Source organism: Corvus moneduloides, chromosome 2, assembly GCF_009650955.1.
Source record: "Corvus moneduloides isolate bCorMon1 chromosome 2, bCorMon1.pri, whole genome shotgun sequence".
NCBI classification, from domain to species: domain Eukaryota; kingdom Metazoa; phylum Chordata; class Aves; order Passeriformes; family Corvidae; genus Corvus; species Corvus moneduloides.
The window spans coordinates 51,198,701-51,220,664 of NC_045477.1; the positions used below are offsets into that span (position 1 = coordinate 51,198,701).

General features: G+C 33.9%; 1 protein-coding gene across 8 annotated transcripts in view; it reads left to right on the top strand.

Annotated features, from left to right (window-relative positions):
- NBEA (neurobeachin) overlaps nt 1-21,964 on the top strand; it is a 467,825-nt gene that overhangs the window by 155,444 nt on the left and 290,417 nt on the right. For 4 of the 8 annotated variants that reach the window (XM_032099592.1, XM_032099586.1, XM_032099584.1 and 1 more), the window contains exons 25-30: nt 2,937-2,960; nt 5,427-5,607; nt 6,244-6,374; nt 7,670-7,777; nt 9,295-9,463; nt 10,891-10,986. In XM_032099592.1, the coding sequence (XP_031955483.1) occupies nt 2,937-2,960; nt 5,427-5,607; nt 6,244-6,374; nt 7,670-7,777; nt 9,295-9,463; nt 10,891-10,986 (709 nt within the window). The remainder of the gene's footprint in view (nt 1-2,936; nt 2,961-5,426; nt 5,608-6,243; nt 6,375-7,669; nt 7,778-9,294; nt 9,464-10,890; nt 10,987-21,964) is intronic. The other 4 variants (XM_032099589.1, XM_032099585.1, XM_032099590.1 and 1 more) reach the window with 3 other exon arrangements.

Genomic DNA, 21,964 nt, shown 5'->3' on the forward strand with positions numbered 1-21,964 from the left:
TTCCTGAATGGTGATGCTCCAATAGTCCCACTGAAGGTCTTTTGGGGCCCATAGTGAAATTTTAAAGTAGTAGTTCTTATTTCCTCCTAGTATATTTTATTTGTTCCATAGGTCATGTGTTTACATCTGTTTATAAAAATTAATTTACTTTTTGGTCTGGAATAATGAAATGTGAAAGCAAAAAAAATTATAGAACAGACAGTAAAGGTCATTGCACCCTTTGTCTTCAGTATTATTGAAACAGGGATGGAATTCGTGGAGGGATTAGGGTAAATCTAAGTATTCACTTGAAGTACTTATGTGTGGCCTAGATTTCTAGATAATGGAGATCTATTCACTAGAAGCAAATGATTCAGCTATCTCTGATGTAGACGTCTACCAGATCCCTGTAGAGTCCGGCTGCCGTGGCTGTTAACCTGGAGCTCAATCCAGTCTCTTATTATGAGATAGCTTACTTGTTTTCTAATGGAGAAAAGAAGAAGCACACGGTTCCTTTTTCAGTTGTCTTACAGTCCTGCTTGTGCACAGTTCCTTGATTTCAGTGAATCAGTCAGACTTCAAGCAAATCTGAGTTCATCCTGGGCTCATTCTTAAACAATCTTAAATTCTGCTGCAAAACTCTCTGCTCAACAATCTAATACAGAGTTAGTTGCTTTTAATGTGCCATTGCCTCTGATTTTTATAAAGCACCTATTTCTCATTAGTAGAACAGAGCAATTGCAGTTTTGGTTTGGTTTTTTTTTTTTTTTGTTTTGTGCAACAGATTCTGTATTGTGTTCCTTCCCTTGCTAAAAAAAAGCAGTACTGTCACAGTTTCCTTAAAAAGATGAACGTTTGAAAAATTTCAGAAAGACTTTTTTTCCTTTGCATAGTTCAGATTTTGAGTGAAATGGCAATTCTTCTGGGCTGGGTGGAAGATTACTGCATGACTCCTTGCCTGCTGTAGAGCAGGCAATCTTAATTATGGAATTGCCTCACTATGGAATTCTTGTAATAGGAATCTGCCTTTTATCTTGTAGGGCTTCTTTTTTGTTTTGTTTTTGGTCTGGTTTGGGGTTTTTTCATTTGTTTGTTTGTTTTTTTTTCTGTTTTGGGGTTTTTTTAATCCAGGCTAGGATGATCTGAATAGAAAACTTTAAATATGAATAGAAAAAAAAAAAAAAAGAAAAGAAAAAATACATTTGTGGTGTAAATAAACCACTCAATAAGCCACTCTGTGGGTAACTCAAGAGTGCAGAGAAGGTTATATGTTTGTATGGCATACAGGGCAAAGTTTATTGTAATTCACAATAATGTATTCCCACAATTTTCAATATTTCACTCAGTTTCCATTCTACACTACATCTGTCCCAGGATCTGTACATGGACTTGCTTCAAATGATGATGTTTTTAAAGTTATTAAAATGTTGTGGAAGTGTGAAAAACAGGACCTGTAAAGGGAAAAGGTTTGCAAAAGAAGCTTTCTGTTAATAGAAGCTGGTTTACAGATAACACATTTTGTGTAAAAGCTAGCAGTTGGAAGTAATCACTGCATGCTACAAGGATAGCTGCTGTGACAAGGGCTTGAGGACACTGAGCAAGGCAAAAGAAATTTGAGGAGTTTAAATATATGTTACAATTCAGAACAAATTTCCAGACCCCTTGCAATGAGTTTGTTTTTCCACTTATTCTAAGGAGTCTATATTCAGCTTCTTACTTGAAGAATTCAAAACATCAGCTCTCAGATTGTCATCTGAGGGCTTCTGGTGTTATATGAACTGTCCACAAAACTCCAAAAAACATTTAATGCTGGCCTCATTTGGTCTGTGCCTTAAAAGCTGAGATGTATGACCTGTGTAAAGTGTTAGCATTATCGTGTTCAGGACTTGTGTGATTCCACAGGTTCTGTGTGGTCTATAACAATTCTGAGAATCAAAAGTGATAAAACTGATATGCAGATTGTCAGCTAGTAATTGAGAGATGATAGCCACAGGTTAATTCTCGAGCTGCATCCAACTATGAAAAGACAAAGACACTTTTAAAAACTGGTTGAGTGTGGTATTTTCTGCCCTGATAAGAAAGAAAACAGTTCGTTTCAGCCTGTTTTTCTTTTTGTTAGATTAGGTTTTTCTACTGTCTAAATCATAACAATGGTAAGTGACATGCTCAGAAGTTTCTTTCTATTTTTAAAACAGAACCAACGAAAACTTAAGAATTAGTTCCTAGCCCACTGTGATAATAAAGTGGTTCTACCTAAAACTAAACCATAAAAATTTAACACACATATTTAATTGTGAACGATGAAATATGAATGCCAACTCAGACTGAGTGGCTTAGTAAATCTTGTTTTTTTTTTTTTCCTGTGGTTCAAAAGCATTGTCATATCTAGTTTGATACTGGTTTAGGTTGAAGAAATCACACCCAGTATAACATTATAATGAGCTATCCTGTAGCACATCCAGAGGAAGAGCATTATTTATGAAGAACCAGGTTGCTTTTTGTAATTTATATTTGTTTTTTCCAAGCATTTTAAGCATATTTGCCTCCTCATAAAAGGATCAACTACTTTATTACATTTCAGTTGAATGGCTTGTTGTAAAATGCTAATATCTATATAATTAGTTAAAATATTACTTTGTTTTACATTGCTTCATAATATTATTCTGTGTACTACATAAAAGATGTACATTGGTTTGGAAGAATCAGTGTTTACGTGAATTCCATAACAATGCAAGATTTAAAGTTTTCCTTGTGCATAGCTATCTTTGACAAGTCTTTATTTTCAAATGTTCATGCTGAGCTTAAATGTTTTGCTGTTTTAAATATAAATTAAACAAATGTATAATTCCAAGATATTAATTTGTTTCAATTTGCCTTGTATTTTTAGTTAACTTAAATAATTTTCTTTTTCTTTTATTGTTGTGATCTGTTGTCTGTTTTGTCTGTTGCATGTCCAGGGTTCTAAGGTTAGTATTGCTGCTGTAAGTTTCAGTTTTTTGCATTTTAAAAAAAATACCTTTCTTTTTGATCATTTGATATTTTGTCTTTTTTAAACTATTATTGTTCTTACTATTATTTTCCTATATCATACAGTAGGATGTGAATAGGAATATATTAGGTGTAGTAATTAACTTTTCTTAGCATACTTCCCTTGAGTACCTAATGCATTGCCAGTTATGGTGCTTGCTGTTAGCTCCTGGCCTGAATGTAGTTGGGTCTGTGAGCTAATTTAAGTTATAAATGCAGTTGTCAATAGAGAAACTCTTTATGTCCTGAGCATGTTCATTGTATGGGAGGCTTGCCATTGCTCTTAAATTACACTGAGTAGTCATGGAAGGGTGATAAGTTCACTTTTCAATGGGTTTTAGAGACACCACTATCTAAAATATTGGTGATATTAGAAGGCAGCTTGATCAATAATGGAGTATATTTTTAACACTATTACAGTACCAGTGTGCTGTATTTAACAGGTAGAAGTGATGGTAAATTTGGTGCAAGAAAACTGTCAGTCATTTTTTTCCTCCAGGTAGCAGAATTTTAGGGAGATATGTAAAAAATAAAAGATTCTTTTTAATTCAAAGTTTGCGAAAATCTTGCTAAAATGCACTAAAGTCTTATATTAAGTGAATTTACTACATAACTTTCAAAAATAAAAAAGCAATAGATATTCTGAGAGGTTTAAGACTATGATTGGCACAATACAGTTGAAACTTGATAAAAATCAACATCAGGCAGTCAATCAGCTGCAAGTGAGCCTGATGTTATTTCAAGCATGAGTTCAAAGTTCAAGTTTCCATAACCACATACGAGTTTTTCTAGCAGACCGTTATGGCTATAGATTTTTGCAAATATATTTTCTTTGGGTGAATGCTTTCAAAAACTCTTCTTCCAGTCTGTTATAAAAAACCAAGCAACCTATTTTTCCAAAAGTAGGAACACAGCACAAACTAAACAGGGGAGCCCTGGCTAAAGAAGAGAGGAGATAGGCTGAAAATCTTTCTTCTGAGAATTGTCATTTTACTCTTTTTCTAATATTATTGGGCAGTTCAGACAGATGGCAGCCCTTCCCAAATCACTCATGTAACCGACACGCTACATCCTTAAGAGAAATTAAATGAAGGGCGATCTATCATTATGGTGACACATGGCATTTTGTATCTTTCATCTTTCAAAACAATTGTTTCCTTAATACTGTTTGGAACAGTTTGCACTTTTATAATTTTGGATGTAAAAGTATTCTTAGAAGTAAGCCATGAGTGAGGCTAATAATGTTTCAGGAGTATGGAAATAAAGGAATTTTTGGTTTTCTGTATTTTTTATTTCCTTTGGAAGGAAATTACATTAAGAGCACAATATATATATATTTTTTATAAATACTTTTAAGCAAATTAATAAAAGTAGAGAAAAGTAGAGCAGCACAATGAAAAGTACTTTTCAGAGGGCCCAAACTGTGTGCTCAAAAAGTCTTGCAACTGGAAAGCTTGTTGACAATCAGTAAGAATCAGCCATCTGTAAACAAATTTTAAAATAGTATTTAGGCATATAATTGTGGATGTGGACAAGTATCACATATTCCTGTTTTCAATTTGGCTACCTCCAGAGGTAAAAGTGTTTAAACTGATAACATTTTTTTTTTATTAACCTGACTGTTTCCTCATTTACCTGCACTGTTAAATACCTTCTGAAGGCATTTGAAAACATGACTTTCGACATCTAAGTGTCTTTTTGGAGAAAAACATTTTAGCTTTCAGAAATATTGACCTCATTCAGAAATTTTCTGTGGATTCCCACTAAGGAGAGTCCAACACTACATTAGGAAAGAAACAGCAGCTCTCTGGGACACGTGGGCTGCATGCCATGTCACTTGTCACGTTTTTACTTTCCCTCTGTTGTTGCCATGAGGCAGCAAACATAATTGGAGAATTGGACTCTGTCAGGATTCTATATGCTGTAAACATTCCAGGGAAAATCGATTAATGGAAACAGAGTGCAAAACTGTATGTTTTTTCCCACTCCATTCCTCACATTTGCTTGTTTATCTAAAGAAACATTAAAAAGTAAAAGCTATACACAGAGTTCTTTAGCCTTTCAGCTGTTACTTGTTTGTGTAGCTTATGGAAGAATGTAAGAATATGTTGCACCCTTTTACACCATGCATTGTTTTACTATATGCCCATACTTTGTCTTTTTGTAGTTGCTAATAACTTTCTCATTTATATTAGACTTTTTCTCATCTATTTCAGCATGTAAATGTAAATAATTTTCTCACTCTTCATGCTGTCTTCGAATTTCACTCACAGCTTATGTTAATGGTGTTAGTAGGAGATTTTTAAATAACTTTCAATCTATCTGTCATTAAGCATAACAATTTAGATTTCTATGTGTATGTGCTGTCTTTATATTTCAGTTGTGTTCAAACTCTTTAATTCAATTATCTCCTTTTAAAGACTGAATTGGAAAATATTGAAGTGACACAAGGAATGTCGGCAGAGACAGCAGTAACGTTTCTCAGCCGTCTGATGGCAATGGTTGATGTACTAGTATTTGCCAGTTCTCTAAATTTCAGTGAGATTGAAGCTGAAAAAAACATGTCTTCTGGAGGTCTAATGAGACAGTGCCTAAGGCTTGGTAAGTCAACAGACAGAATGTATTAAATAGTTACTTACAGATCAATGAGTTGCAATGGATCGAATAGTGACACATGTAGGAAAGGACCTTGGAGGTAGAGTTTGATGCGATAAAATTAAAATCCCATTTATTATTGATTTGATACATTTTTAAGGCTGATTCAATTTAGTCATAAGAAATACATACCTGAAAATGTTCTTCCTTATATATTTCAAGTTGTATATATTCAGGGAGAATAAAAGTATAAATATAAGGCAGTAAACAGATGTTTTTTTTTTTTTCTTAAAACTGCTTTGCCACCTCCATGTTGCAGGTTTTCTTATCCAAGCCTTGATGGATTTGTAGGACTCTTTATAGGCTATGTAAGACAAAAAGAATGGGATACTTGTGCAGACACTGTAGACCTCAATATATTTTGCAACAGTATGGTATTTATCTTCACTGTTTACTATTATTCATACCACTTTTTATATTACTGATAATTTTCCTGGTATAAAACTTGTGGGTCATTCTCAGTTACAATTTTCTTAAATCAACTTTTCAATTACTGCCTATTAGTATTGAGTGCTAATTGATATTCTAAATATTATATTGAGAAAATATGCTGATTTGTGGCATTTTCATTCCTTCTTTTAGTTTGTTGTGTGGCTGTGAGGAACTGCTTAGAATGCCGGCAAAGGCAAAGAGAGAGAGTAAACAAGACATCATTAATTGGCGGTAAAACTCAAGATGCTCTTCAGGGTGTAACTGCATCAGCAGCAACCAAGGTAACGGAGCCTTCAGTAACCAACAGCAATGGTGACAAGTCTGAAACACGGCTTTTTAGGATCAGAAAGTAATTAAAATTCTTCTCAAATATCTGGCAAAAGCTTAGGTCTTTCCTGTTAACTTGTCTATAGTAAAGTGTGTGAGGAGGCTTATTTGAAACATGAAAACTTTGATGCAGAAGTATGACTGGAGCAATTCTAACCGGCTTTTTCACTCTTGCTTGACCTATTTGAAGGACCAAGTCCCCTTACTCACTTCTGTTATATATACCTGCATAGATTTTTTAGTCCATCAGGATACTTTGCAGTTTTGATGAAATTCTGGAGTTGAATCTCTGTTGGTGGAATATCTGAGTTCCAATAGCTTCAACAGATCTCTGAGTGCATATTAGATATCAGTATTTACTATCTGCTTTTAGGAGTGAGTTTTATTGAATATTCAGTTACAGCATAGTTTTTCCAGCGTCATTAATTCATTATTCTGGTTTTTTTTTTTAAACTTGTTCACAGCTTTAAAACTTCGTGGATTCAGAAATTAAAATCTGAAAAAATTTGGTAGAGCCCATGATTAAAATACAAGCCCTTGCATAATGTAAAGGATCCCTTCTTTTTTTCTGTCATATTTTCATTACTAAATTCAGTGATTTTTCTTCTCTAAAGACTTTTTCAAATAGCCATTACAAAGTTAGGTCCTTTCACAATATTATTTCATTAAATCTCACAGAGACATTACATTTTTCAATAGTGCCACATTTAATGCAAAGAAAATCACTATAAGTAGACACTTAGGTGTTCAGGCCTCACATTTAATACAGTTTATTTTTTAAAGGAAGCATACTATTCTATGTTTTTTTAATAGTAGCAATTATTTTATAAGTAGCCTGTAATAAGTCTCAGTGCAATTAACATTTTTTTTATATTTCTGTTCAGCATTTTCAAATGTAACATGCATATTAGAATTAATTTATTGTTCTTCTATGATGCAACAAATCTGTACCCAATCTGAAACAAACTTTTGTGTGCAAATTGTTGTCTTAACTCAGTCTAGAGATACAGTTCCAAGCTACTGGAAAGATGTAACAATTTATATCTAAATAATTAGTATTAAGATAGTAATTCAAAACATCACTTTATTTCTAGAGCCCTTGTCTGAGTATTATGTGGGAAGCGTGTTGGTAGTAACATATCATCTAAAATTGATGTAATAGCTAAAAAATTATAGCAAATTAAGGTTGTAACAGAAATGCTTCGATATTTTGAGGGAACAAAAAAATCTCACTACTTTTTATTTTTAGACTCCCCTTGAAAATGTCCCTGGAAATCTTTCTCCTATAAAAGACCCTGACAGGCTTCTTCAGGATGTTGATATTAATCGTCTACGAGCAGTTGTTTTTCGTGATGTGGTGAGTAATATGTGCTGTAATTCTTTCTTCTGCAAAATCATCACTTATGTTTTGAAAGAGGTTTTGATTGTACGCAAATTAAAAATATCCTTTGTGTGTCGCACTTCATATATTTTCTGCAAACCATCTGCTTGTGGCTTTGTAACTACCAGCCACCTTCTGCACTAAAAAATTATATTGATTAAGCTATTTGAGATTAGTAGTTAACTGTGTTTAACACTCAGCCTTAATCTTGTACTAGCCAAATAATCACAGCCAAGATAAATCAGTTAAGAGTTATATCGATTAAAATCATATTACTAAAGGTGTCAGCTATTTGTCCAACCAGAGTAGGAGGAACAATTAGTATATATGTTACAGAAATGCAGCAAATTGGTTTGTAAACACAGTTCTCACTTCTGCTGAACATATTTATGTATGTAAACATATATAAAAATGTTTTTCTGCAATGGTTTTCAGCACAAAACTGCACCACAATGTGCTTGTTTTTGAATGTAGTACAATAGGAATTATTACTGTATAGCTGCAAGTACATATGTTACGTTTAAACTTCTCCGACCTGAGTTCAAAGTGGTGCCACTTTGCCATCTTCTGTCCCCTATTCTTTTCTTAACTAATGAAGAAAAGAATACAAGAAAACATGTTTCTGGAACTTCTATGAAAGAAGTTAATAAGAGAATTTCTAGTTATTTTAAGAATTGCAAAAACATGCAGCCAGGGATATGTAATAGAAGGTACATACGTGTAGAATTGAGGAAAGATGAAACCACTGTAGGAGTAGAGAGAAACTGGAGTCTTAATTCCATCATGTAACTTTTTCACGATGATAAAAATAAAACACATTTCAGTTGAACTACAGCAACTTAATTGGGAGAATATCTAAGCCATACATGGCCATTGCCCTTGAACAGCAGATTATGGGGGATGAGAAGAAAAGATGGCAGCAAAGTTATAGTAGTCCTGGCTTTCACTTAAATCAGTCTTGGAAACCTAGGATTGCTGGAATTTATTTCTGGAAGAAAAACAGTGGTACATTCTCCCTGCTTTTACATGTTACCAGAAGCTGTTATGCCTGCTTATACATCCAGTGTCAGCTAGAGAAACATCAGTGAGCTTAGATTTCCCTCTCAGCAATAGTACCCTTTACCTCCTTGTGTCAGGGGCCTTCACAGTCTCATCCTTGGGGTAGCAGAAGACAGTTGCCCTTGCTGCCGGGAAGCCTTTAAAGCACTCTCAGAGTAGAGTCAGGCCTCTGTTTTGAAAAGTCCATTGGCTCCACAGACCTAGAGATTTATGTAGCTGCCAAATTACCTCCAAAATTCAGTACTTAATATGTGCTTTTTGTGTGTAGTACTCCACTGAAAATCCACTCAGCCTTCTGTGTTATCCATTTGCTGCTATGCTGGCAGAAGCAGCATTTCAGAAAGGTATTACCCATTAAGTCTTGTGATGATCTTGTATGAAATTTCTATGGAAATATTCAGTATTCTGGATGTGCTTCTTTTCCGCTGGCACAGGACGACAGCAAACAAGCTCAGTTCCTGGCTTTGGCAGTAGTGTACTTCATCTCCGTCCTGATGGTCTCCAAGTACCGCGACATCCTGGAACCACAGCGAGAAACTGCGAGGTCTGGGAGCCAGGCAGGTAGAAATATCAGACAAGAAATAAATTCACCAACGAGTACAGGTAAATTTGTTTTCTTCAAATGTTATATGATTTCTTTTTTTTTTTTTTTTAGAACTGTTATTATTTTACTACAAAGTATTTTTAGTGAGTAGCTTAAGATCCTAATAGGAAATTGCATACTACTTTTTTCCTGTATAATAATTTAGGGTTTTAAAATACATTGCATATTTGAGGTATTCCCTATATTTGCTTATAGGGTATTACTAATTTTCATTTGTATATTGTTTTTCTATTGTCTTTATTTTTCTTTACTTTGAAAATAATTTAAAAAAAACCAAAAAAACCAAAAAACCAGGGTTCCTGCTGGAGTTAAAGTTGTAAAGTACAAGGTAGTTCACCAAAAATCTTCCTGAATCTGTTATGTGCTAGGAGAACAGATATCTTTAGACCATGGAGTGAATAAACAGAGAACACAGCTGCTTGCCCACGCAAGCTCCTTTTGTTTGAGTGAGGAGGTTTGTGAAAGGGTAGTAGTGGAGGACTGAGTACTTTCTTGGAGTCCTGCTGTATTGGTGCCTGCATTTAAAAGCCTATGGTGACAATATAATAAAAAGGAAACGTTGCTATTGCCTTCTCTGACTGAACTGTTTGTGATTTGTTTTATCAGCAGTGGTTTTACTGGCATGTGTTCTTCAGCCTGAAAGGGAGGGAGTCTGTTAGCTCTCAGAAGCTATTAGAAATGAGGGATGCAAACTTTACCCCACTTTGTTTCAAATATTTTGCGCTCAGTCCAGTATTTTTTTCTCAGTCCAGTATTTTTTCTTTCAAGTCTGATTGGATTGATTATAACTGTACCTTCAGTGTTAAAATAGTTGAAAACAGTAACTGAATTTGTCCACGAAATTTTTTGTGTATGGTTTTGTTCTTGTGTTAATCTTTAATTGCTTTATTCGTTTATGGAGTTGCTAATTTTCATTCTTCATAGAATTTTTCATCCAATTTGTGTCATATTTACATTTAGTCATTATTTTACAATTCATCATGATGTTTTAATTTGCTATGCTTACATAATTTTTCTAAACTCAATGTGCTTTTAGGCTTCCCATTTTAAAAATACTGTGTGGACATAGCCAGTTAAGAGAAATCATAATCTTTTTTGCCTTCCTGATCAAATGTTATGGTTCTGAACTACAAAACTGCTACTTTCATCCATGATTGTCTTGCCTACTTGCTTGTATATATCTATCTATCTGTGTCTCTTTTTCCCCATAAATGTTGCTCTTGAAGTGCCCAAATAATAGGTATGCTGTTTCCTATCTCTTGATACAGAACTTGTTTTTTTTTCCTTTTAGAAATGCCTTTTTTTTGTTGATAATACCATATTTGCATGTTTCAATGAGATAGGATATCTGTCATGGATCCACAGTGGACCAGGCCACACATGAATACTAGCTGGCTCACATTTGATTCCATGATTTTCTCCACAGTTGTGGTCATACCATCTATCCCTCACCCAAGTTTGAACCATGGATTCCTTGCCAAGTTAATTCCTGAGCAGAGCTTTGCCCACTCATTTTACAAAGGTAATATTAACATCATCTCCTAACCTGTTTGGGTGTTCTTATTTAATGTAATGCACTTCAAGAACTAAATGTGATGTTACTGTTGATAAATAAGTATACGCCTCAGGTTACATGGAGATCAGACCTGATGATACCTTTAAAACTTTAACTTCCTGCCTACATTTTTCTAGAAAATATCTCTCCCACTTTTACTACAATTTATTATCTTTAATTATTATAAAATAAAAGGAAACAACAACAACAACAAAAAACCAGTCAGGAGAAGGGAACAGATATAGGAAAATTTAAATGCCTTTGGTTTGTGTTTATTCATCTACAATATTAGGTCCATAAAAATAAAATCAGGCCTATTTTAAAAATATTACATACCACATGAAGTATAGTTTTGTAGTATTCCCTTTCCCTATATCTTTTCCTGTTCTTTTGCCTTCCTTTCTCGCTTTTTTTCTTGCCTTCCTGATGGTATGTAAACCTCTGATATTGTATGTGAATTATTTTATGCCTGTTAGTTAATGTGCTGTGCTGTGTTTCTCTTGAAGGAAACGAATTTTTCTACCAAAGCAACTATTACATGTTTTGGGCCTGATTTGTTTTGTTTTGTTTGTTTGTTTGTTTTAATAGATACTCCATAAGGTAGGAATACGGGGGTTTTTTGTCATTTCTTGGAAAAGAGACGGTTACCTGAATGTAACTTTAGCCTAATTTGCATGTACATTTCCACAATTATTTGCATGCACCGTGCTGTGAACACAGAATGTAAAACAATTTTAAAAATTTAATCTGATGAAAATGTCCTTGGTATATTTTCGTAAAATCTCGTTGGGTGAAAAGACTGATTTATAAAAAGCATAAGTGATTTAGAATGCATCCAGTTTATAAAGAACAGAATAGTTAACTTCCTACTTCAGTAATAAGGTGACTTATGCTGTCATATGCTGTTCTGGGAGCATTGTGTTAAAATACTTATTACATCAACTATAACTATCACTACGTTAATCTGGCATTTCTTAAGCTTTGATGTGTGCATGTATGTATATTATAAATTGCTTTAATTTATAACAGTGTGTAAGCCAGGGTTTGTGATTTTGATTCATAAGACTATTGTCTGCCATACAGACAAAAAAATATTTTGTACTACTCAATATCCTGATGTAAATGTAATGTTTGTTGTTGTGACATAGTTACATTTGTATGATTTAAGCCATCATTGATAGAAAAAGGAATCATTTGCTCTTAGTTCAGAAGACTGCAGTACTATGTGGTGCTTCACAAAAGACCACTGAAATGTCATTAGATATTGTTTTGGGGTTTTTTTTGGTGAAGAGTTTGGTTTAGTTTGGGTTTTGGTTTTCTTTTTTTGTATTTACAGTAATTTCTGTGTATCAGGTGTAGGATATTTTATTTTCAACCATGCTTGCTTGAAAATTGGGATTGGTTAGACTGCCTCAAAGCACACTTATTTAAAGACATTTCAATTTTTGTTAAATTTAACACAATAAAAACTGACTGTGCAACATAAATGACATTATATTGCTATTTGTATGAAACGTGACATTTGATATAATGGGTGGCAAAGACAGGGGAAAAACAAATAGTTGTTCTTCTTATCCACAGATAGTACCTGAATAAAATATATGTATCAAAAGCAGGAAAAAAAGGTTAAGAAGAAATGGGAACAGTCCTACAAACTCACCAAAATGTTTACGATAAAGCATTTTTAAAAAACTATTTTATTATTATATAATATTATTATCTATGATACTTGTTTTACCTTGAGTTCAAGTAAAATAGTTTTGGTTTTGAAATAGTTTAATAGAGCTACATTAAAGTGTGAGCAGGTTAGAAAGAAAAGTGGTTTGGCTTTAGAAATAAATTATTCAGTAAAAGAAATGTTATCTGTGGTTAGTTATTTGTTGGTGTCATCACATCCTTAAGGGTTTTATCTCTTTGAGGTCTCAGTCTTATACTCTTTACAGCTTCACCCATTAGAGGAAGAATAATTCCACTTTTTATATTGTGAATACAGTTCCTCAGTGTTGAACATCAGCAAAAAGTTAAATGAAAAAAAATTGCAAACAGAAAAGGCCAGAAGTCAAAACAGATTTTGTCATTTCAAGAGAAACTTTCATTCCAATGGCTAAGCCAATTGGTTTCTTTTTAGTGACTTGCTTTCAGATGTTGGCAGCAAATGTAATTTTTGAATATTATTTTAAATTTAAAGTTATTTTTACTTAATACCGAGTGGTTTAATGTAATCTTTAAAATTAACAACATATTTTTAAAGCAAAGTCCCACTTAATAAAAAATTGATAGAAATTAATTGTTACCTGGAAGTGAAGACATATTTTATTCATTCCATATGACACTAGATGGATATAAAGAATTTCTTCTTTGTTTATCAAGCAAATTATGTCATAATTGTTAGAACTGTACAGGAAAAGATCTCTATGAATTCAGGAAGAGGGATTGAGTCCTTAAAAGAAAACGATTTATCCGTTTTTAGTAGAATAACAATTTATCCATTTTTAGTAGAATCTAATTATCTGACCAGGAAACTTCGTAGGGAATGAGTTAGATAGAATTAGGTATTACCAGTATTTAAGATAATGATTTTGTTAGTGATGCTTTTTTTCTTTTTTCTTTCCTTTACATGGGGCAATATCTTTAGTTAAAATCTATTTAAAGCTGTGTGAGACCCTACTTGTCTCAGGTACATTACAGTATGTGATCAGCGAATGCTTCCTATGAGTGCAGCTGGTGTCAAGTATGGGTTATAAGAATTTTAACATCATTTTATGTGATATGAAACTCTTCCATTATCATCATAAAAAATATTAAACTTTGCCTTCTTTATTTTGTATGAACAAAAGATAGTATGGAAATAAAAGACTTTAAAATATATTTTGCAGGGAAATATATTCTACCTTTACTTACAAATGTTTGTAAATGGTAAAATAATGTTTCTTTTACTGTTATTCAGATATTGCTCATATGCTAGGTGTTATCTTACGGTGCCTGAAGGAAAAGTTCACACCCAGGAAGAAAAAACTACTACGCTAGTGTCCATGACTACCATTTAACAATAAAAATATTTATTTCCTTATAATATTCTATCCCTCTATATTTATTTTTCCTTCTAATCTGATCCATGGGGACAGAAAAATATACCTGTATCTGTAGATTTACTCTTATCACAGGTTTGTTGAAAATGCTTATGTTTCTCCTCCTTGTTTCTGAAAACTTTAAAGTGTCTTCAGTACTTCTAAATTAGTCAGTGTTTAGTCAGACAAAGCAGATCTTACAAAATTAAGAGAAAGTTCCCTCTCTTCAATTAGCGTCATATATAGTGTTACGCTTTGAAGTTATTCATTAGCAGGGTCTCAAAGGCAGATCAGAACTTTGCTTTTGCATCTGAAGGTTGTCTGTGAAACACAGTCCTACAACAGTAAATGCTGCAGACTTGCTTCTTTCTCTTCATAATACCAAAGAATTAATTACATTTAAAATTAATTCATTAAATAAATAAAATATGGAGATTTGGTAAAGATGAGAATAGCATTAAAAATGATTGACCAAAACCTCTGTACTGGATTTTCAGGATTTTGTCTCAAAGTCTTCAGTCATATGAGTTCTGCTTTCTGGAAAATATTAGTAATGAATCAATATTTGAGCTAGTCATCCTCATCTGCCTTAATAATAGGTGAAGAGAAGTTAGGGCACATTTAGGGTACAGTTCATCTGACCTGTTTTGTCACTGTAGACCTCCGTCTTGGTCAGATCAATCCTGACTCCCATGACATGGCTTAACTGAACTGCAGACACAAACACTGGTTTATGACAAAAGCTGGAATCAAGTTCTTTGATGTCAAGCACTTGATCCAATAATGTGTCTTAGTAATATCCCCATCCATAGCTATAATGTTTTACATATATGTTCATAAATATAACTGTGTTGGTCAAGACATCATTAGTGGCCGTTTACTGGTTAGCAAGAACTACCCTTGTGAACTTAGCATAAAATGCTGAAATTTTCATTTCTGAAATGGGAGCAATTGGAATAGCTTAGGAAGTATTGGTTTGTTCTCTGTTGATTTCTCTGGTTCGATAAGGATATTTTCCCAAAATTGGTATGAAAATATCTGTGTTATGTCGAAGGTGTGGAACTAGAGACGGAAAAACTGAGAGCAGCCCTTTTACCAGGCAGAGGATAATCAGTACATATCTGAGAGAGAAATACCTTTTCATTGGAATAAGGGGAGAGATAGAGGAGCATGGTACCTTCTGTTAGTAACAGCTAATCAGCCTTACCACGTAAAACCAGGTAACCTCTTCAAATTACAGCTACAAATTTCAAGCAGATTTAGCTATAGTGGTCAGGATCACTTGGGATGAGTTTTTGTCACTTCTAGTTGTTACTGAAGCTAGCCTTGCTTACCTCGAAGGTTTATTGGACTATTTCTTTCAACAATATTTCCACATTTCCAACAGTAGAAAAGTGTGAATTTTTTTTTTTACACTTCAACTAGCAGCCTGTTAATTACTGAGAACTCAATTAATATTAATCAAGCAATGGATAGATATTTTCAGTTGAAAATTGATGTTTCCATTTGCATTATTCAGGAGTGTTTCAGAAATGAAAGCATGGCAACAGTGCAATTCAACTTAAAATATATTGTGTGAAGCAAATCAATATGTATGTTATCAGAAACTTTTATCAAAAATTGATTGACTTTTACACTCCCTTGCTATCACTGTCTGCATTTTTCCCACAGCACTGTAAATTAATAGATTTCTTAAAAGTATGTCATGCAGGTGGACTGGAAGCTATTGATTTCTTTTTTTTTCTTGACAGAACAAACTATAATAAAAGGTTGCAGAAACAGCTTTTTCTTTGGACAAGTAAAGTATCCAGTTTTTCAGATCTCCTAGGTATATAATACTCTGGGAATTACATTGCTACACTGTTGTTTGTATTTCTAATGTAGTAGCATAGAGATTTCCAGACTATTTTTAAACTATTTAGCATAAAGGTGACAGCCTCAGTATGCAAAATGGACTAAAGGACTAATTTCCTTTGCCTGTCAAAATGTTCTTTGCCTCCAGGAAGTCCTGACAAAGCTCATGTCTCCATCTTCCTCAAAATCTGGTTGTACATATGTTTCCAAGAAAGGGGAATGCTATAAGGAACATGGGTGATAATCATGGTTATCATAAAATTCCAATTCTATTGAATTTCTGCCTGCTGCTCAAAATAATCATACTGCTTTTCTGATGAAACATGCTACTTATTCCAACTACATCTGAAAAGACATGCGTTTGAAGATCATGAGATAGTAATGAATACATCTTAATCTATTATTTATTGCCCTTCACCAGCTACTTAAGGCATCATAGGAGATGTTTGCACAAATATTTCATTATTAATTGATCAGTCATCATGTATGCATGAAGCAGTTGTAACAGGGATTTTTGTAAGTAACATCAGTATTTGTTTTCATTTGTTTGTACAAATTACAGTTGTTTTAAGAGTTTTTCAGTTTTCAAAGTAGTGCTTAAACCAAAACGTTTTAATATGTTTCATTGTCTATATGGAACATACTCTGTGCTTCACTGCTAACTTTTGTTGCTGGGTGTTGTAGCCTATGTGACAGATTTTTTTTTTTTTTAATTTCTTTTCTAAGAAATGTCTAATTACAAAACCAACATCTTTCTCAGCATGCATCAGAAATAGAGATATTATCATAAATACCTCTAAAATAATTTATTTTTTAATTATGTGGGTTTGATTTTACACAATATAAAATAAGTGAATAAAAATATAAACTGAAAAAACTAGGGAAATTCACCTAGGGACGAAATACGTATTACCATATTGTTCCTAATTTCTATTTGGGTTTTGTTTCAAAATATAAATACCTGGTTTTATAGTCTAAAGCTAACATTTCTTTAATACGACCTCTCATTTTGTTATTTTGTTGTATCTTTTTAGTGTCTTTTAATTAATATCTTGGTAATGCTTTGGTTTAGGACTGCCGACATTTTGTTTGGCAGCCAGGTAATCAATCAGACTGATGTCCTATCCATCAAACCCTGAGTGAAAGACCTTTGATTAGTAAAGAAGAATTAAGACATTGATTAAAGACATTGCCTAAACCGATCAAGAGGTTGTATCTGTCATAAATGGCTCTTTCAATGTCCTGTCTGTGGTGAAGGTAGAAAGAACTGCCCTGTGTGCCTGCCTTAGCGGCTGCAAGGAAAGAAAAAAATGATAAGACTTTTGAGGAATTTGAGCACATAGAAGAAATTTCCAGTGAGCAAAAAGAGAAGACGTGCACTTACACATGTCCAGCTGTGAACAGGGGCTGATGATGACTGTCCCCTTCAATCACTTCCCAACCTTGATTTCACCACCCTAAATCTCTCCTACTCTATTCCTCTCCCATTTCAGTGCCTCTCTGTTTTTCCTCGTTGACAGCTACATCTCCTCACAAATCCACTCTGACTAAAAGGAAAATTCCCAACCCTCTGTCTTAAATCTCCTGTACCAAGATCTGTGCCCTTCCAATTGCCAACTCACCCCAGAGTCTTTCCTGTCTGACCTTCCTCAGTCCCCTCACTTTCAGCTGTGTTCCTTCTGCCCTCAGCCATTCATATCAGAGTCCTGGGGTATCCTATTTGTGGCTTTTCCTCTTATCAGCCAGAGGCTGCTTGGCATGTGCTCTACTTCCACCTCTTCACGTGCATGATTGCTGGCATGCTGTTAGACAACTGAATCTGCCTTGTTGCATTGCTGTCCCTGTGGATGGAAAGGGACAGTGTTTGGTCTGAAAGGAATTTCAGAAACCTGGATAAATGTTGGCTAAATAACAGATGCAGGCTAAATGCAGGCTGCATTTATCAAATGTTTTCGTAGATAAAGATCGATAAGGAAAGAATGGAAAATTGTAACCCTAAGCCAGGCTCTTTTTCCTCACATTTTAATAATACAATTTACAAAGAAACTTGTTTAAAAGTATTTTAGGACAGCAAATGAGTTCTGCTATCACTGTTGTTCAGGTAGCCTTGCCTCAGAAATAACGGAACCGCATGAAGTCTGGTAGTGGGACATTACCTAATTTGCCTATTAATGCATAGTTACATGAAGATTAATACCAGCCAAGCTGCCAAAATGAGTAGATTCTACATGATTGGGCCATGATCAGGATCACTGTAAAGGCAATTTTTACTCTGGTCCACTTATAACTTTCACAGAGAAATAGAAGTGCCAATAGAAGAGAAGGTCCTGAGTAGTAGATACAGAGCAGCTTGGAATCTTAATGCTTCTTCTAGGGGGATTCTTCTCACTGTTGTGCCTCAGCCTCAAGGACTGTTGCAAGTCCATTCTTGCTTACTTCTCTCAATTTACTTTTAAATCAGACCCTCACTACCCTTTGATTCTGTTCCCATATTTAGTTTCTCATCTCAGTTTAATTTTCTGCTTCTTACCCATGAAAATTAGTAGACTGATGTTGCAGGGAAGAATTTTTCCACTCTCTCTTTATAGCCTAGAGTTTAGGAATAGATTAGTTGACTCTTCCACCAATGAAGGAAGCTGTACTATCACTGCCTAGTTGGAATGAAAGCATTTTCAGCTTGTAGGGTACTGCTTCTGGAAGTTTGTAGAAAACTGCAAAGGGCAAATAGTAAGGTTATCACCAGTGCTTTAAGATAGCTATGCAGAAAACAACTCATAAATTTTTCAGTGCACATGCAGACAAAGGTGGCAGCAAGGTTGCCCTAAACCTTCCATTGCCAAATGTTTCTCTATTGTTTACAGCAGAAATTTGATGATGATTTGGGATAGTATTATGTCCCAATATTTTTTCAGCCATATTATAAGCAATTAAAAAATATAATTTTTTTTCATTCATCTTACTTTTGAAAAAATTCAGCATATTTTTACCTGATCGGGAGGTTTAACAATATGAAAAAAGACAAAAAGATCACAGGAATATACATGTATTTTTCCCATCTTTTAAAAGTAAATAAATATTAAAGGTATGATTTGTATCATCATTTTTTTTAAATGACAAAATTGTCTGTATTTATCCTATATATGAATCGTCTCATTATTAGGTTAATAAACAGGGGGAGTGTGGGTTGTATTTTTTAGGCATATGGAAGCAGTGTGAGAGCTATTTAGGTAACTCAGTAGGTTAAAACAATTACAATACACTTCATAAATCACAAGCAAACAAGATATTTTAGGGAAGGAGCGTGACGGATGAGGTCACCACATATACAATATGTCATTTAGTTAACTTAGGCCCATATTTTTCCCATAATGTAGTAGATGAACTCATTAGTTACAATGAAAAACAGTAAGAAGGAGGCATCTGGCTTCCAACTGCCTGTTTCTGACAGGGTTAAGATCACTAGATCTAGTAATGATTCTGCTTTGTCTACTGACATGGCCTTGTGCTGTATAAAACTGATGAGGTTTGCTGAAAATTGAGAGGCTTACTGTCACAGTGTTAGAACGCAGACAGATGCAATCAGTCGTGGCTTTGCTTCCGTTCGTGTTTATCATTTGCTAAGTTGCTTTCAGTATTTAGGATTTTTATAAAAGAATAGACATTTCTGGTTTAAGATTTTTCTAAGTCACTTTATGAAGCAGTATTTATTTCTGCATTCCAAAGGCAGCAGAAGTTCTAGGACATGGTATAAAATAATATAGAACAGAACTTATGGATATACAGTTTTATAAATAAAACTGGTCAGGTTTTGTGACCTATGCTAAGAAGTTTACCATTTACCTAAAATAATATTAGTAATAATAATGCTGATCAAGATGGTCTTATAATACATCTTTTCAGCTATATTTATGTGGATTTCACATATCCTAATTTGCTAGGTTTCTCTTTTGAAATGCAGTTAAGAAGTTTTATCAGTTCTGAATTTATTTTTTTTAATTCACAAAAAGTAAATTGGACCTTTAAAACCCTTATTCATTTAGCTTGTCTGATGTTTTAAAAATGAGAGTTAATGCATTTGACTTAGTAGTTTTTAGATATTGTTATTCATAGTGATAAATCAGACTGAGCTTAATTGGCTTAGTGTGGCATATTCATATTAGGTGTTGGAGATGCAGCAAGAAAAGTAAAGATACAAATCTGAGTTTTGTGGAAATCAAGTATCCATACATTTGCCTGTATATAGAATAACTCCCTTTGATATTTTTACCCTAAATCCTTTCAATTAGTGTTATGTACTTTATAGCATGTCATATTGAAATTCTATGTCCACAAATATAATTTTACATCCATTTTTAGTGTCAAATGATGCAGGCCTCTCAACATTTTCTTCTCCTTTGGGAACAATGGTTTGCAATTCACCTGCTGAGTAATTAAGTACAGTCCTATTTATAGCATCTCAAAATTAGTTCTATTTTTTTAACTTGCTACGCTGATCAGAAAGCTTTTCCATAACCTTAATTATATATTGATGAATTTCACTTTCCAAACTAAAATTTATTCCTGGTGAGTTTGCACTGTTTTTCTCATGACAACCCTGCCATTTAGATTAAATTCCTTCTTTTTTTTTCTTTTTTTTTTTTTTTTGAGTTTTGAGTTTTCAGCTACAGCTTGTGACAGCTGTTGTATAACTTCTCAGTATTAGTTTGGCCAGACTATATCAGCCAAACTTTTTCTGCAACATTAGATCACTATGTATCTCCATAGTGGCACTTCCACATTTCTCAAATATAAAAGTGTACACAGTATACCGTAATGAATCCTTCCAAAGTTTTCTCTAATGCTGTTAAAGCTTAGCTGTTGCAGGAACTATTTATTCAAAAGAGTTTGGAGCCACATTTGCCTTTTCCATGACAGTACATTTCCATTGGTAACTAAATAGTTACTCAGTAATTGATGTATCCAAGTCCTTCTCTTCAGTCATTTACAGAAGAATTCCAGTGATAATGGGAAACTCTGTGATCTTCACTTGATACAAAGCTTTTCCCTATTAAATGTAATTTGCAGTTCTGCTGTAATGCCTTCATGTATTCATCATTCTCTGACCATCAGTTGTACCTCATAATTTTGTCATCAGCAAATTTCACCAGAATGTTTTTACCCAAAATCTTTATTAAAATTTGGAACAAAAAAGCTCCCGTGGTAGTTTCTCTCACTCTGATGAAAGAACTTACTTTCTTCTGAAAGTAACTGATGGCTCTTTCTTAGCCAGTTTCTTTTCCCACATTCTGTTAATTTCCAGGGTCTCATGACTAAATTACAACCTGTTGTGACAACCCCAGCTTTACTGAATTTACTATATTGACCCTTATTTTCTCTGAACAATAAGTATTTAAAAAGCTCTTTTAACAAAGCCATTTTTTAATCTGTCTCATTGCATTCCATTACTATTCTTTACTCCAAAATAAATCCTGAAATCTTGCTTTCTGTTAAAGGTTTGCAGTTGTCCAGATAATTTTTTTCCTATCTCTTAAAACAAGAAACCTTGTATGGTTTTCTCCACTGATGTCTTGCTATCTCCAGTCATCTGTTTAGCAAAAGTGCCTGCTACTAGACCAGTAATATCAGGGATGTTTCTTTCAAAATTGGCCTGGAGTCAGTTCATTACTATGATTTAATGTGTTAAAATCTTACTTCTGGTTTACTCAAGGTAGATGACTTTCCACAACTGTATTTCTATCAGGTTTTCTGTCTTTAGTTTCCTGTTCAGCATTGTTGACCTTAATGAAAATTGAGGTTGGGTGTAACTAACTTCACCATGTAGTGGACCATCGTCTTTTTTCAATGCCCTCTTTTCATTTGCATAATAATGGAGCCTTATGCCATTTTATTCACCATACATTTCATGGGCAACAACCTGCTTTACTGGCTGTCCAGTCCTAATCTTCCCTTCAGTTGAGAAGTGTTGTCTTTGCATGGATGGAGTTTAAAGAGACAAGCAGAAAATTCATTAGGATCATTCTGTG